Source organism: Neofelis nebulosa, chromosome 7 (genome assembly GCF_028018385.1).
Source record: "Neofelis nebulosa isolate mNeoNeb1 chromosome 7, mNeoNeb1.pri, whole genome shotgun sequence".
Taxonomy (NCBI): domain Eukaryota; kingdom Metazoa; phylum Chordata; class Mammalia; order Carnivora; family Felidae; genus Neofelis; species Neofelis nebulosa.
In genome coordinates this window covers 34,072,517-34,088,311 of record NC_080788.1, presented here as the reverse complement: position 1 = coordinate 34,088,311, position 15,795 = coordinate 34,072,517, and the positions used below count along the sequence as shown (strand labels likewise).

The 15,795-nt window shown below is 41.5% G+C and overlaps 2 protein-coding genes across 2 annotated transcripts in view; one reads left to right on the top strand and one right to left on the bottom strand.

Moving 5' to 3' along the window:
- Positions 1-2,635: 2,635 nt before the first annotated feature.
- On the bottom strand, positions 2,636-11,779 carry LOC131516300 (putative uncharacterized protein FLJ45840). Its single transcript, XM_058737140.1, has 2 exons — positions 11,010-11,779; positions 2,636-3,053 (listed from the first exon to the last, which is right to left on the bottom strand). The coding sequence occupies exon 1, from the start codon at positions 11,777-11,779 to the stop codon at positions 11,183-11,185; it is 597 nt and encodes a 198-aa protein (XP_058593123.1). The 3' UTR covers positions 2,636-3,053; positions 11,010-11,182.
- Positions 11,778-15,795, top strand: part of ARIH1 (ariadne RBR E3 ubiquitin protein ligase 1) — a 123,072-nt gene continuing 119,054 nt past the window's right edge. The window contains exon 1 of the mRNA XM_058737128.1: positions 11,778-12,146. Within this exon, the coding sequence (XP_058593111.1) occupies positions 11,778-12,146 (369 nt within the window). The remainder of the gene's footprint in view (positions 12,147-15,795) is intronic.

Below are 15,795 nucleotides of genomic sequence, written 5' to 3'. Positions count from 1 at the left end.
ACTTATCAACTCAGAGAGGACAGACATTATACAAGCGTGGGGAGTGCTATGAAGAGGTGCTAAATTCTATGGTGGGGTACAGTAGGTGGAATCTAATTGGTTATTCTGGTACCTATTGAACAACTAAAAGGAGACCTTTTGGAGATGAAGGAGAATTCAATTAAAAAACAAGAACAAAAACAAAAACAAACCAGTAACAACAAACACTTATCTCAGAGTATCTGTAGGTCAGAATCTGGGTGTGGCTTAGCTGGGTCTGGTCTCAGGATCTCTCACAAGGATGAAGCAAGGTGTTAGCCAGGGCTTCAGTCTCACAGGAATGCTTGATTGCAGGAAGATTCACGTTCAAGTGTGCATACGTGGTTGCTGGCAGGATTTAGCTCCTCATGGTACTTTTGAACCAAGGGTTTCAGTTCCTCGCTAAGGATTCAGTTCTTCACAGTTCCTTACTGTTGGCTGGGGACCCCCTCAGTTCCCTGGCATATAAGTCTAGGAGAATTCAATTTTGTTCTGGGGTGGGCACTTCAGCTTGGACACATTAATTTGTAAAGAGTATTAATGTGGAGTAAAAATTAGCACGGCATTTGTATTCCCAGTTCCTGACTGAGCACTAAAGCGAATGTGTGAATACTCTGAATTTTCCGGTTGGTACACACTCCAGGCCTGTATATAAATTAATTTGTGAGTGAATTAAGCATTTACAAAGAATTAATTGCATGTTGAAGAGGACAAACACATAATTCTGTATAGGAGAGGAATGTCAGGAAAAGTTTAAGATGATTAGAACGGGCAGTAGTTGTAATGACTTATGAAGTTGAGTTTCTCTTTCAACCACATCATGGCTATAGCTTCAAATTATTTTTCATTCTCTCCCTCTATTACCATTACAGACCATATACTGTGACTATACTCCCCTGGAGTTACGCAATGTGGCACCCCTGAACTCAGCCACAGAAGCATGAATATATTCGATTATTTTATTTTTTGATCTAATGCTGCGGGTTTTATTTTTAAACTCAGGAAATTTAATTTTTAAATGTGATTTAATCATTGGTAGATATTTACAAAAATTCTGAAACTAGAATTTGACTGTCCAATCTTAGACTTTGAAAGTTATAGTGTTAGCCTAGTGCATATATCCTCAACAGAGTCAATATTTGCCCCTAAGGGGGCTAAAATTGGTTCTGGGGGTGTGTGTCAAAAAAGAGTCCTCTTTTTCTGTATAAAGCACAGGTATACATACAGTACATAGATACACAGTCTATCTGTGGTAGTAAAATTTCATTGGGGGGAAGTGATTAAGATGGAAAGGTTTAAAAAGGTTCCTTAGGGACTGATAATGAAAAAAAAAGGTTGAGAAATACTGCCCTTGTGCTAAGCTTAAAAGACAGCTGTTAAATGAGCTGTCTTGCATTAGATTATTTCCTGTATCATTTCCTGTATTACACTGTCAGCTTCTTAAGGATAGGAAGTGTAACCTGTTTTGTATTTTTTCAGTAACACCCACTACAATGGTTTAAGTTCACCTGCATTCAGTAAATGCATATTTCATTGAATTAATATGGAACACATCTTACCCTCCTTGTATTCATCCTACTGTCCTATATAACCTAAATGAAATGATCAAAATTAGTTTAGTAAAGCAAGCAACCTGACATAGTCTCCTTCACAAAAATCCTAGGAAAATAATGAGAAGCTTTATTAAAAGAGTGAAAAATCTTCAAAGTAGCATAGTAAGAGAAGCACCGACTCTGGAAACAGAAAGATGAATCAGGGCTTTGATTTCTAGCTCTATCACTCAAGCCGTGGAGTCTTTAGTCAAGTTACCCAAGGAGGAAGGAAAAAGAGAGTAAAAAAAGAATGGGAAAAGGGAAAGGAATATAAAAAAGGTACAGAGAAGAGACAAGGGTATTTCTAAATCTTATGTATACCCTAAATTTCAGGTATGTGGACCTACTGGCAGTTCCCCAAACAGGTCATGGCTCAAATATGCCATATTCTTTCACACTTACATGCACATACATTCTCCCTTATTTCCAGAACATTATTTTTCCACCACTATTCAGCTCAAGCCACACCCTCCCAGGAAGCCCTCCATAACATCCTTGTCCGCCCTTGTCTGCCTCCCACACTGAGATGCCTGTCTTCTTGCTCCCCTAACATTCAGACCATACTTTATTATAGTACTTACGATATTGTAATGTAATTAATGGTTTGCATGTCTGTTTCCCTCACTAGTCTGTGAGCATTTTGAGAACCGAAATGGTTTAAAAAATTTTTAATGTTTATTCATTTTCTGAGAGAGAGAGAGAAACAGAGACAGAGGGAGAGAGAGAGACAGAGGGAGAGAGAGAGAGAGAGAAACAGAGCATGAGTGGGGTAGGGGCGGAGAGAGAGGGAGACACAGAACCCGAAGCAGGCTCCAGGCTCGGAGCTGTCAGCACAGAGCCCAATGTAGGACTTGAACCGTGAGATCATGACCTGAGCCGAAGTCGGATGCTTAACCTACTGAGCCACTCAGGTGCCCCTGAAATGCTTTTATCTGCTTCCTCTCAACATCTTAGCATAGTGCCTAAAATACTATTGGTGAACAAACAATGGGCTTGTTGAATTAACTAATAAAAACACAAGCATGCAAGAGGAGCACAGCAACATTTTTCAACAATTTGACAGAGGGTGTGTACTCTTCAAAGAGCCATTGCTTTACAATTGACTAATAATCATCTTTGTATACATTCTCAAGCCTAAAACAAAACACTGTACATTTTCTGTGTCCAATAATGATGAACGTAATGAGTACTTTCACATTGTCAGTTGCTACAGTCCAATGAGGAAAATCCTATTGTTATTCCTATTTTTTTAGATGGGAAAACAGGCTCTTAAGTGGATATAACTTGCTGAGGTCATTCTTACCAAGTGAGGCTTCTTGCTCTGGAGCTTATGGTGCTGCTACACTGTAGCACCTGCCAAAGTTAGTTGAGTGAGAATATCCGCTTCAGTACAATGTACTTCTGTCTGACCCTCTTCACCTGCAGCCTCCTACACACACTCACCTAGAAAGAAACAAAGGCTCATGCATGCAGTTTGTTATTGTTCAGCCAAAAAATGTGTCTGAATATGCATAGCTTTGCTTGATGTAAAAATATCTATCAATAACTATGAAATAACCCTTTGGGACTATTCTAATAACATTTATATAGAAGGTAATGATTTAATTTTATTGACCTTTCAAATTCTTTAAAATGGAAGCTCTGTTCGGTGCTTTTGCATTTGAGTGTGTTAAACCACATATCCAGCATGTTAAATTCTCTTTTCAAGAAAGCCAATGTGAAGCAGCTCATTAAGACTTTTGGGCGAGAAGTCATGTATCACAAGCCCTCCATTACTACCTCACTGACGATGTCTGTGAGGGTATAGTTGGAACCACAGAATTGAAAAACCAGTTCTAGCCACATTGCAAAATCACCATAAGGAGTGGCATCTGGTTCCTGGAGCTGGAAGAGGTGACTATGCCTTTTGAATCATGGTTATTGTCTCAGACAAAACAGATGAAAAGACCCCCTAAACCAAAAGAGAGCCAAAGGAAAACTTTTAAAAATGAGACTTTGGGGACAGGTGCACCTTCCAGGTGCCGCTGTTCCAGGATTCCCTCGGTTACTCCAGTCTTCAAGTCCCTGACACATTTCTCTTTTGCTCCCTGCTGCAGTCCTTTACTCACTCATAACCGGACTGCATGTATCAGGTGTGTCCAATCTGCTGAATTCCAACATCAATCCTCTCTTGCTACAAAGTGTGAGAAGCTGAGGTACCGTTGGGGATGTGAGAGGTGATGTGGGCATTAGCCCTAGAGAAACCTTACATCAGGAGAGCTGTGGAGGACATGCACATTGGGCCCTCTTTTCCTCCTCCACACAACCTGCAAGTCATGGAGACCTAAAAGAATTAACAGGTAAGAGCACCAACAATGATATAATGTCGACAAGATGCAACACATTTGCAGTAAGAAGACAATAAGTATCTACTGGCCTACTGTTTTTGGTTTATGTTAATTCATTTCAACATTATCAAAAACTTGGAAGTGTGTTAGAAATGGGAGATGCATAAACTACTCACATTCTAGGCATCAAGTGCCGGGTTTAAAACGGCTTGGAAAAACAGTAGTCTCTAACCATGTGGATTAGGTGCTGGTTATGAGTGGCTTGGAAGGATATAAGGCAGAGGGAACAGCAGATGCAAAGGTATAAAGGTCTGAGAAAGTCCAGCTTACAATGCTTTCTTAGAACACCCCAGTTTAGTAACTTCTGTCTCCTTTTTTTTTTTTTTTTTTTTTTTTTTTTAAATTTTTTTTTTTCCAACGTTTTTTATTTATTTTTGGGACAGAGAGAGACAGAGCATGAACGGGGGAGGGGCAGAGAGAGAGAGGGAGACACAGAATCCGAAACAGGCTCCAGGCTCTGAGAGCCCGACGCGGGGCTCGAACTCACGGACCGCGAGATCATGACCTGAGCCGAAGTCGGTCGCTCAACCGACTGAGCCACCCAGGCGCCCCTAACTTCTGTCTCCTTTAAACTCCTTTAGCATTTACCACCTGTATCATTCTTCTTGCTTGTTATCTCTCTTTGATGTACAGTTACCATTTTCTTTTTTTTTTTTTTTTTTTTTTGGGACAGAGAGAGACAGAGCATGAACGGGGGAGGGACAGAGAGAGAGAGGGAGACACAGAATCGGAAACAGGCTCCAGGCTCCGAGCCATCAGCCCAGAGCCTGAGGCGGGGCTCGAACTCACGGACCGCGAGATCGTGACCTGGCTGAAGTCGGACACTTAACCGACTGCGCCACCCAGGCGCCCCTACGGTTACCATTTCTATAACTAACCTTTACATTTACACTTCCCCTTAAGTAATTTGATTTCTTAGGTGGTAGTGTTATTTTTAAAAAATCTCTCCGGAATGCCATTGAAAGGTGCATTGAGCTGGATAAACACTAATAAATAACTATCGATTGATTGACCACACACACACACACATGCACACACAACTTACATATCTTAACTTTTCATTAAAAATGCTACAATTTGGGGCACCTGAGCGGTTCAGTCAGTTAAGTGTTGGACCCTTGATTTTGGCTCAGGTCATGATCTCACTGTGGGATCAAGCCCCGCATTGGGTTCTGTACCCACATTGAGAAGCCAGCTTGGGATTCTCTCTCTCCCTCTTTCTCTGCGTCTCCCCCACTCATGTGCCATGTGCTCTCTCTCTCTCTTAAAATTAATAAATATTTTTAAAAAATGCTAAGATTGCAGGGGCACCTGGGTGGCTCAGTCAGTTAAGCGGCCGACTTCGGCTCAGGTCATGATCTCGCGGTCCATGAGTTCGAGCCCCGCGTCGGGCTCTGTGCTGATAGCTCAGAGCCTGGAGCCTGTTTCAGATTCTGTGTCTCCCTCTCTCTGACCCTCCCCCGTTCATGCTCTGTCTCTCTCTGTCTCAAAAATAAACGTTAAAAAAAAATTAAATAAATAAATAAATAAAATGCTAAGATTGCAGCTACAAAAAATAAAGCAGGACTATGTAAATAGAGGATAACACGTTTATTTATTCACTATTCTATTTTTATGACCTATTTCTAAGTAGGAACAAACATTGCATATAGTCAATGTTTATGTTGCCAATCAGTTACAACAGTAGGTTTGATAGGAAACAAATTTTAACAAATTTATAACAAATATAAACACACATTTTATTTTTTAATTTTATTTATTTTGAGAGAGAGAGAGAGAGAGAGAGAGAGAGAGAGAAAGTGCACGTGTGAGTGGGGGGAGGGGGCAGAGAGATAGGAGAGAGAGAATTCCAAGCAGGCTCCATGCTATCAATGCAGAGCTGGACCAAGGGGCTGGACAAGAGCTCTACCTCACCAACCACGAAATCATGACCTGAACCGAAATCAAGAGTTGGATGCATAACGGACTAACTGACTGAGCCACCCTGGTGCCCCGGAAGGCACAATTTAGTACAGGAATAAGATCTTATTAAAATTACTGAGAATTGCATGGTAAAAACAGTGGACTTGAACTCTTAAAATCTGGAATCAAAGCTCTGCATCCATTGCGAACTTTGGCAGATTATTTTTCATCTTTGAGCCTTTTTCCTTATGTATTGAATGAAGTTAAGAATTCCAACTTCACAAGATCACAAGGAGTAAATTAAAAACATACACACATCTACTCTCGCATAGAGACTCAATAATATATTTGTTCACTTTTTGCCCATTCATTCGTCAATTCATTCAAATACATCCACAAGGCAACACAACAAACTAGAAATACCGTGAACCACAGAGAAGCATTTCTTTTGAAAACTTTTGCTATAAAACTACTTTTTTCTTCAAGTGGTTAAATCATTAGGACAAACACATTTCCTTTCAGGGGTATGATCATTTGCTATTTTTTGCGGGAGTATAATATAAGCACACATTTAGGCCAAATTAATGTGGGTTGCAGTTGCAGAGAACACAGACATTATGGTACATTTTGTACACTTGTCTAATTGCACGAGGGGCACTCTACTTCTAGTGCCAGAATTATCTTACCACCCATTGTAGATAATTACTTTCATGAAATCTTAAGTTCAATAATAGAGTCTCTAGACTGTATTCTGGAAGAAAGACAGGGAAGGGTTGTAGTCAGGAATCTCAGTTCTGTCTTGGTTATTAATATCTCTACCAGACTTTTTTTTCTTTAAAGTTTATTTACTTATTTTGAGACAGAGTGTGCATGCACATGCATGAGAGCAGGGGAGGGGCAGACAGACTCCTAAGCAAGCTCTGTGCTGTCAGTGCAGAGCCTGACCCAGGCTCAAACCCATGAACCATGAGATGGTGACCTGAGCCCAAATCAAGAGTAGGACCTTAACCAACTGAGCCACCCAGGTGCCCAGACTTCTAATGAAGCATATAACCTCAGTTTCCCTAAGCTTTCTTTATTTTTTCTACACAAAAGTGGTGTCATAAGATCTATCTCCCAACAATGATATAACACTCAATTGTTGTTTGTAAGTACGTAGACAGATGTTTTTAAACAAATGCAAAGTACTCAATTAGCTTATTAGTCTCTCTCTGCCCTTTTGGTAAAATGTAACCTTAAATTTATTTTAAAATTAAAATGTAACTTTTTTACATCTTGCCTCGTAAAACACAAGAACAACTAAAACATTTTTTAAAAAGCAATAAATGCTGCAATAAAATAAACTTTATAAACAAAATGACAAAAGATAATTTCTTTCCATTTATTTTTGGAAAGAGTGTTTTAATTATATTATACAAAAATTTTTGGTGAGGTGCCAAGTAAGGTGACCAACCAAGGCAGTTTGCCTTGGATTTCCCAGTTTTAGCACTAAAAACTCCACAACCTTGGAAACCCGTTCTGTACCAGCTAGGCTTAGTCACCTTAGTGCCCTGCCATTAATTACTAGAAGCTTTTCCATAGCTTACAGCTCTGAACATGTGCCCTTAGAAAAATTCCATGAGTATTTTAATTTCTACATATTTGAAAAGCATTTGCATATCCTTCCTATTGGGATTTCATTCAGTGCCACTTGGTGAGCATATAAATATTTATAGAGTTTTGCTCTGTGAGTAGATATTTAATAAATGTATACTAATATCTTTTGACCTTATTAGAACATGGGGATAAGGGGAGTACCTAATTACCAGTAATGATTCTTTTGGCACCAAGAAAATATTAACTTGCCTATTCTTTTTTCAAGGACCTTGTCATGTTGTTTACAGATTACTGTACTTCTACCTGGTAATCATCACAGCTGAGAAAGCAGTACACCGGCAATACCTTTAAGATCAAGTCATTAAAAAAAACATTGTATGTGGGTCATCACTTGGACAATTTGGGGCCAGGGAGAAGTTGTTATACTGGTTTCCTTAAATAGCTCTATAACCTAACCTGATTCCAAGATAATTTCCAAAATATCAATGGAATGAGTGTTGCTGAAAATCTGGTTAAGAAGGGTTTATCTATGGGGGAGCCTGGGTGGCTCAGTCGGTTAAGCAGCCAACTTCGGCTCAGGTCATGATCTCATCATCAGAGGGTTCCAGCCCCTCATCGGGCTCTGTGCTGATGGCTCAGAGCCTGGAACCTGCTTCAGATTCTACGTCTCTCTCTCTCTCTCTCTCTCTACCCCTCCCCTGCTCACACTTTGTCTCTCTCTCTCTCTCTCTCTCTCAAAATAATAAACATTAAAAAAAAAAAAAGGTTTATCCATAGAATAAGAGGCCTCAAAATTCAAAAGCATTATGATGTTGCCTAGGATATTGACCAAAAAAGAAGTTATGAGATTATGGAAAAGGTTTCTGAGAAAAAAGCAGACCAGTATTCTTCCTTAGAAAATGGGGGATGACTGAGGTCATGTGCATACTTGCATAATTCAAATAAAATCAATTAAAAGGTTATAAATCCAATTGGTTACAATTTTCCCCACAAGATGCAAGGTGACTTATGACACTTTTTTAAAGTTCTAAATTTGAGCATTTAACTATGTGTCAGGTACTACGTCAAGAGCTTTAGATGCATTATTCATTTCATACTCACAGATAATCCCATGAGAATAGGAATTATCCTCCAAAGGCAAACTCAGAAAGGTTCAGTAATTTGGTCAAGGTTATAGACAGCAACTGGAGGGGCACAGGCAAATTCAGGTCTCTTTCCTCCAAAGCCTAAGCTCTTGACCTTTAGTCTGTGCTCCTTCTCAACAATGCTGACATAAACTCTGAAAATTGTATCTTCAGTCCTACGTCCCCATACCTTCTGTCTTGCACATTAGTTAATATAACTGCCTATTTAACATCTCTACCTGGATGTCTAACAAGCATCTGAAATTTAACACGTTTCAGGAAATGGTACATCCATTGACCCAGTTCCTCAAGCCCCAAATCTAATAGGCATCCTTGTTTCCTCTATCAACCCCACAGTCAAGCCATCAGCAAATCTATTAGCTCTACTTTCAAACTATACCTGAAACTATTTCTATCATCTCCACTGTCACATCTCTAGCCCAAGCCATTATCGTCATTCACCCAAACTACTGAGATAGCCTCATAATCTCTCCTTTCAGTCCATTCTCTACAAAGCAGCCATAGTTATTTCCTTTTAGCCATTTATTTTTTTAAATGCATATTATATTGTTTCATTCTTGTTAAAAACTTGTTAATGCTTCCCTTTGCAATAATGTAAACTTAAGATAGCCTACAAGGCCCTGCTGTCCCCCTGCCTTTGCCTTGATAGCCCTTCTCTGACTTTATCCCATAACACTCTTCTTTGCTCAGCATGCTTCAGTCACATCAGTTTTTACGATTTCAATTTTCTTTGTGATGTAAAGTTATATACTTTGAGAGGATTTGGAAGGGCAATGGTGAGGGTTTGAGAAAACTGGTGAAGGTTTCAAGAGTTGTCTACAGAGGGAGGGCAATTCAGAAAAATTTAACAGGATTTCTGAATGGTGTTGATGGTTCAGTTGTGCTTGGTGACTAGAATTTAATAATAGAATGCATGTGATTATGCACATATTCCAGTGATGGTCAGCTGCTCCAGTACCAAAGGGGAGGATAAGGATAGTAGGATTCATACAAGGTAGGGGTAGATTGAAAAAAAATGGGGCAAGGGATATGAGGGTACTGACAAGTGTTACTTAATTTTTCTCACACATATATAGAAATGGGGATGGGGTAGAGAGAAGGGTTGCTAGTGTCCTTAGCCAGCTGTGGCAACAACCTAGAACTACTAAGTAGAAAGAGAATCAAAGGACCAAGACTTACCAGCACTGATGTTAAAAACTTTAATTTACAAATCCTGATTATTTCAGGAAATCTGATTATTTAAACATATATAAAATGGACAAACTAGTAGCTTATTCACATCATAAAGGAACTTTTCATTTTAAAAATATATAGAGAGAGAGCAAGCAGGGGAAAGGGGCAGAGGGAGAGAAAGAGAATCTTAAGCAAGCTCCTCTGGAGCTGCACTTGGGCTCCCATCACCCTGGGATCATGACCTGAGCTGAAATCACGAGTCGGATGCTCAACTGACTGAGCCACCCAGGCGCCCCACAGGATTTTTCACTTAAAACCAATAAATTTCCAAAGGGAACCTGTAGTTTGAACAGTAAGATTTATCAGTAAGATAGGAATTCAGATTTTAAAAAATAACTGGCCAATCCTTCAGGGTACCTCCAGAGGGTGCTTTCTCAGGCCTCTTCCTCCTACAGGACACTTCTCTGGTTCTCCTGTCCTACTTACAAAAATTTAAACCCACTCTTATAATGGCATAAAATGCTCTTACTGTCCTGGCCCCTAACTTGCCTAATAATTTCCCATTTACCCTTCTTTCACTGGAAGCTGCTGAAACGAAACTAGTTTACACCTCCATGCTTTTGCTTCTATTACTCTCTCAGGCTCAATCATCTTCTGTTGGTCTCAGGCTAGACCTACCTTCTCTGTTAAACTCCTAGCCACCAATCACCACGCAGCTCACACAGCACATTTCTAGATAAGAGACAAGTACTGTCTCTCTGCTATATTTGGTCCTTGTAGGTATTTCTATTACAGCTTGTATTGTGTTATATTGCAATGCATTTTATATATTTTGTAGTACATAACCCATATTACGCATCGTAAAGCATTTTTATGATTGATGTTTTAGGTCACCCGGCCGCTGGAACAGGGCGTTTTCTGTGGTTTTGGTCAAGTTCCTTTCCCTTTGAGCCTCAGATACAAAATGGGTACTGTGGCTCCGTGAAGATGAGAGAGAATGTATGTAAAGCCCTTACATAGTGCTCAATCAAGGAAAGCCATGACTGTTTACATTGCTTAGGGCCCTCAATTGGTAGCTGCTTGCTGAGCTGAGTTCAGGAAACGCTCCTCTAAAATGACGTCACTATCGGCGACTTAAAAACCACTGCACGTCTGTACCAGCGTACAGCAGCAGAAGTACTTAAAACGAGGTTCACCTGTCACATAGTTTAGAGGTTCCGCATGAAACAGATTTCCATTTAGTAGCCCGGGCAACAGGAATTTTAGCTCAACAACCGAGGTCTTCCCAGAATATTACTCCAGGGCGAGCGGGAAGTGTCTCTACCGCCGGGTGGGAACCTTCGCTGGATTCAGTGAAGGGGCTGGATCCCTATGGCCTGCGGCGACAACCACCATCGTGTCCAGGGGCCCTTCTCTCGGTGACGACGAGGCCACGGCCTCCTCCGGAACAGGGTCCACCAGTGCCGGTCCACAGAGGGACCGCAGCCGGAACCGAGAAGGCGATTCCCGCGGCGCCGCGCTCCCATAGCCAGGCCGGGCCGTGGGGTCTCCCCACACTCCACGCAGGGGCGGCGGGGCGGGGCGCGGTGACGCCAAGAGGAGTGACGCGACGACGCAGCGCGACGCGGTGACGCACGCCCCTTTGTTGGCTCAGTAGCGGTAGCAGCGGCCGTGGAGGTGGCGCTGGGGACTGTTTTCTCTCGGAGGCCGGAGCGGAGCCGCGTCTGACTGAGGAGGGCGGCAAGCGGCCCCCTCGCTCCCTCCCTCCCTCCTCCGCGCCCTCCCCGCCGCCGCCAGCCGCCAACCGCCAACCGCCGCGCCCGGGGAGGAGCCGCGGCCCGCGGGGCCGGAGCCAGGCCTGCGTCCGGACATCAGCCGGAGCCGGAGCGAGAGCCGGGGCCTCGGCGTCCCCGCCCTCTCCCCGCCTCAGGGCCAGCGTCCGCCGGGCCCTCGCGTGTCGCGCCATGGACTCGGACGAGGGCTACAACTACGAGTTCGACGAGGACGAAGAGTGCAGCGAGGAGGACAGCGGCGCCGAGGAGGAGGAAGACGAGGACGAGGATGAGCCGGACGATGATAACCTGGATCTGGGCGAGGTGGAGCTGGTGGAGCCCGGGCTGGGCGTCGGCGGGGAGCGGGACGGACTGCTGTGCGGGGAGACGGGCGGCGGCGGCGGCAGCGCTCTGGGGCCCGGCGGCGGCGGTGGCGGCGGTGGCGGCGGCGGCGGGCCAGGGCACGAGCAGGAGGAGGATTACCGCTACGAGGTGCTCACGGCCGAGCAGATTCTGCAACACATGGTGGAATGTATCCGGGAGGTCAACGAGGTCATCCAGGTGAGGGTGGCCGCCGCGCTGACTTGACCCGGCCGGACTGGGGAGCAGATTCGGCGGCCTGAGGGGCAGGCTCGGGCCTGCTGCGTAGCCTTGCCCGCTGCCTCCTGGCCCTGTCTCCTCCGCTGCCTCTGCTGGGGATAGAGGGTGTCGAAAGCAGACATTCGCCGGTTAGCCGGGTGTGGGGAGGTGCGCTGGGGGCGGTGCTTTCCAGGTCCTGCTATGGCGGAGGCCTCCGGCCGCCTGAGACTTCTCTTGCGGGCAATTCCTGCCGGTCCCTGGGCCCGGTGTCCTTCCTCTGGCCGGAGGAGCGCTTACAGGGGCGGGGCGGGGCGGAGGACGGGTGGAGAAGAGCAGGAAGAACGGGGCCCCTAAGAGGGTTACCCCGGCTTTCAGGCTCGCTTGAGCACTTTTGGAAGGGGTTGGAGTAGGCCTAAGAGCAGTTTGGTGTACGGTTGCCCCAAGTGGGCACCAGTTAATAAAGAAATGGATCTGCTTGGCAGTCTTAAGTGCCTACTTAAAGGTGGGGGAAGGGAACTGTTTCTCGGAAGAGGTGCTGATGGGCCTTCTTTTCTGATGTTGAGGCTTCTGCCTGTATCTCTTTATCTGTCTTTGCTGTTTGCTTGGGACCTAACTGCTACTTTTTCCAGAGGTAGCGTAGGATTTACTTGAAGCTGATGGAATGGTTACTGCAGATTGCATACCCAGCTTTGCAGCGTTTAAACAACAAAACGCAGTGTTACTGTCTAATATTAGACAAGACTCTATTGTGAGTTAGAAAGTAGAGACTTTCTGCTTCTGGACTCTCTGATAATTTTTATTTCGTGGTGAGTAGGCTTGGTTTAAGTTGATAACCACAATCCATTTAGCCTCGTGGGTCAGATTTTGTATTTTTGAGCTTTAGGAAATCAAAAGTTTACATTTGTTTGGGGAAAAAAAAACAGTTATGATGAGAGGTCAGGGATATGACCGAAGAATAAAAACGAAGTCTTGATTCAGCGCAACTTTTAGAAAACATTAGTTACAAGTAAGGGGACTATACATACGAGCAAGTTACTGTTGCCTTGTATGTCAGTCATTACTTTTTTTTTTTTTCCTCCCTTAGAATTGGTTGGCTAATATTCACTGACAAATTGGCAGTAGTATGTCACTGCCTACTTGTTCAGTTTGCGTGATTAACAGATTTTTACAGTATTGTCTAGTAAGCAGCACTTCCAATTGAACCATCTCTTCAGGTTCATTTGAAGACCGTATTTTGAGGAATAGTAAAAAATATCTGATCTATAATGTTAGTATTGAACTGTGGAAATCTCAAACTTTCATATAGATATTGCAGCCTAAGGAGGAAATGGAAGGGATGTAGAAGGAAGATAAGCTTTATTGCTCTTTTTCTGATTCTAAAAATATGACAGCTTATGCCACTAAATTGACTTTTTTCTTTTTTTGAGGAAATTAAAAGAATTTAGAGTAAGACCCTGAATTCTCTTTTTATTTACAACTGCATTATATAAAATCTAAAATTTTCAAACTTATCTAGCTTATTGGCATTTTAATTAGCTTAAAAAACTCATGGATAATGGATATTTATTGTTTAACCTTTTAACTTATTTGTTTTCATGTAGTAAATCTCATCCAACTTTCTCAGCTCTTAGGTGTGTCTCAATCACTAAGGCCAAACCATGCAAGTTCTTTATAGGACTTCTGGAACAGAGATGTAGCTAATGCATATGACATCATTCTTTCTTTGTTAGTTTAGGGAGGAGAGAATAAACGCAGATGAACTGAGCTAATAGGGACTATAAAATACTAGGGTTTTTTTTTTAGGTGTTCTTCTTTTACCGTGTTTCCATGCCTGATTTTTGAAAACTGTCTTTTTTCTAGTCAACTTCATGTTAAGGATGCTCTTAAATGGAATTCCAGAATATATAAATATCTATTCCTTGTTAGGTTTCTATTTCACAATATCAGTAAATCAAAGAATAAGATTTATCTCAGACCATTTTTTCTCCAAATGGTATACTTCTGAACCAGGCTTTGGTTATAGTATGGGTTTGTTATGTTAATAGGTTTAAAAAGTTATACTGGTAAGGCATGCACACTGTAAGAAAAAACTGACTAGGCAAGGGGGAAAAAAAAAGATTAGATCTACACCAAGAGAGATGCACCAAAATTTAAACTGTAGTTATCTCTCCAGACCTCTGGGTGAGCTATACATATTTTTCAATAGCAACAGAATCATACCATATGCTGTATGTTTTCAGTAGAAAAAAGCAGGTTACAAAAACAGGAGGAATCTCAACTTTCTCTTGTTAGTAACTTTTTCCAATGTTTACATGATTACGGATCTAAAGTAATTTATCTAATCCATCTATTATTATTGGCCTTCCTTTATTTTCCAGTTTGTGGCTTTTATAAACTTCATTGGTAATATCCTCTTAGATAAATCTTTGAATGTGTTATTTTCTTGGGATAAATTGAATTTCTGAGTCAAATGATGTGGTTATTTTCAAGGCATTTGATACGTACTACCCATCACATTGTTTTCAGAAAGGTTATATTAGTTTCCCCCGACCAGTCGGTTCTTGATTGGGATAAAACAGTCATCATTTAAAAAATTTCCTTCTTTAAAAAAACAAAACACGAAGTAGAACTTTTAACATGTTTATTAGGTGTTGGTTTTTCTTTTGTAAATTGCCCTTTGCTTTTGCTCATTTTGCTCCCTTTTGGGGGATATTTTCTTTTATTGATTTATAAGATCCCTTTATATTTCCTGAAGTTTTAAATATCAGTTGTCTAGGTTTTTCAATTAAAAAAAAATGTTTAATGGGGCCATAAGTTTTAAGTTTATCAAGTTAAAAACCATTGTTTTACTTAGTTCACATTAGAGAGCTGTTAATTCTAAAAAATTTAAATCCTCTGCTCTGTAATGCTACTTTTCAATATGAAATCAAGTATGTTATTGAATTTGAAAATGAATTTGCAGGAGAAAAAGATTGAAATTTGAAAAGATTGCCAAATTTAATTTTTCCTTGGGAATTTGATTACTACTTCTGGGAGAGTAGTTCTGGGCAACAGGAGATTAATACTGTTATTTGTAGATATCTGCAGTGTAGTTTTAGCTTAACAGTTTTTCTTTTAGAATACTCTTGGTTTTCTAGCTTTCTGTAACTCTCTTGTTATAGTTTAATTTGGCCTTGTTATATTTAAATCCTTTGTGGCTACCTACATTATCTTGTGGACTTCAAGAAAAGATCAGGGATTTTTTTTAAACCTATACCAGTGATAGAGAAGTACTTAAAGCCGTTAACTACCCAACTGTATTTACTTAACTAGTATAGTTAAACAGTGGCTTTCTAATGTAATTACTAGTAGCTTGATAATTTATTAAACACTACACAGTTCTGCAGTTGAAGGTGTTTATACTTGCTGTTTTGTGTTTCCACAACATTATTCAACAAATGTTGGTTGTGCTTGTGTATGTATGCTAGTCACTGTTGAGTAGATAGAGGACATGGTTCTTGCCTAAGGAGCATATAGAAATGGGGAACATAGAGGTCCTTGGGCTTCATTCCCAGAGATTGTTGTTCATTAGTTAAGTCTGAGTTGGAGCCTGAGCATTTATATATTTTTAGCTGCTCCAATGATAGTTCTC

What these genes read in the sequence shown, in the direction of transcription:
- LOC131516300 (XM_058737140.1), bottom strand. Translation starts at nt 11,779, where the DNA reads ATGGCGCGACACGCGAGGGCCCGGCGGACGCTGGCCCTGAGGCGGGGA.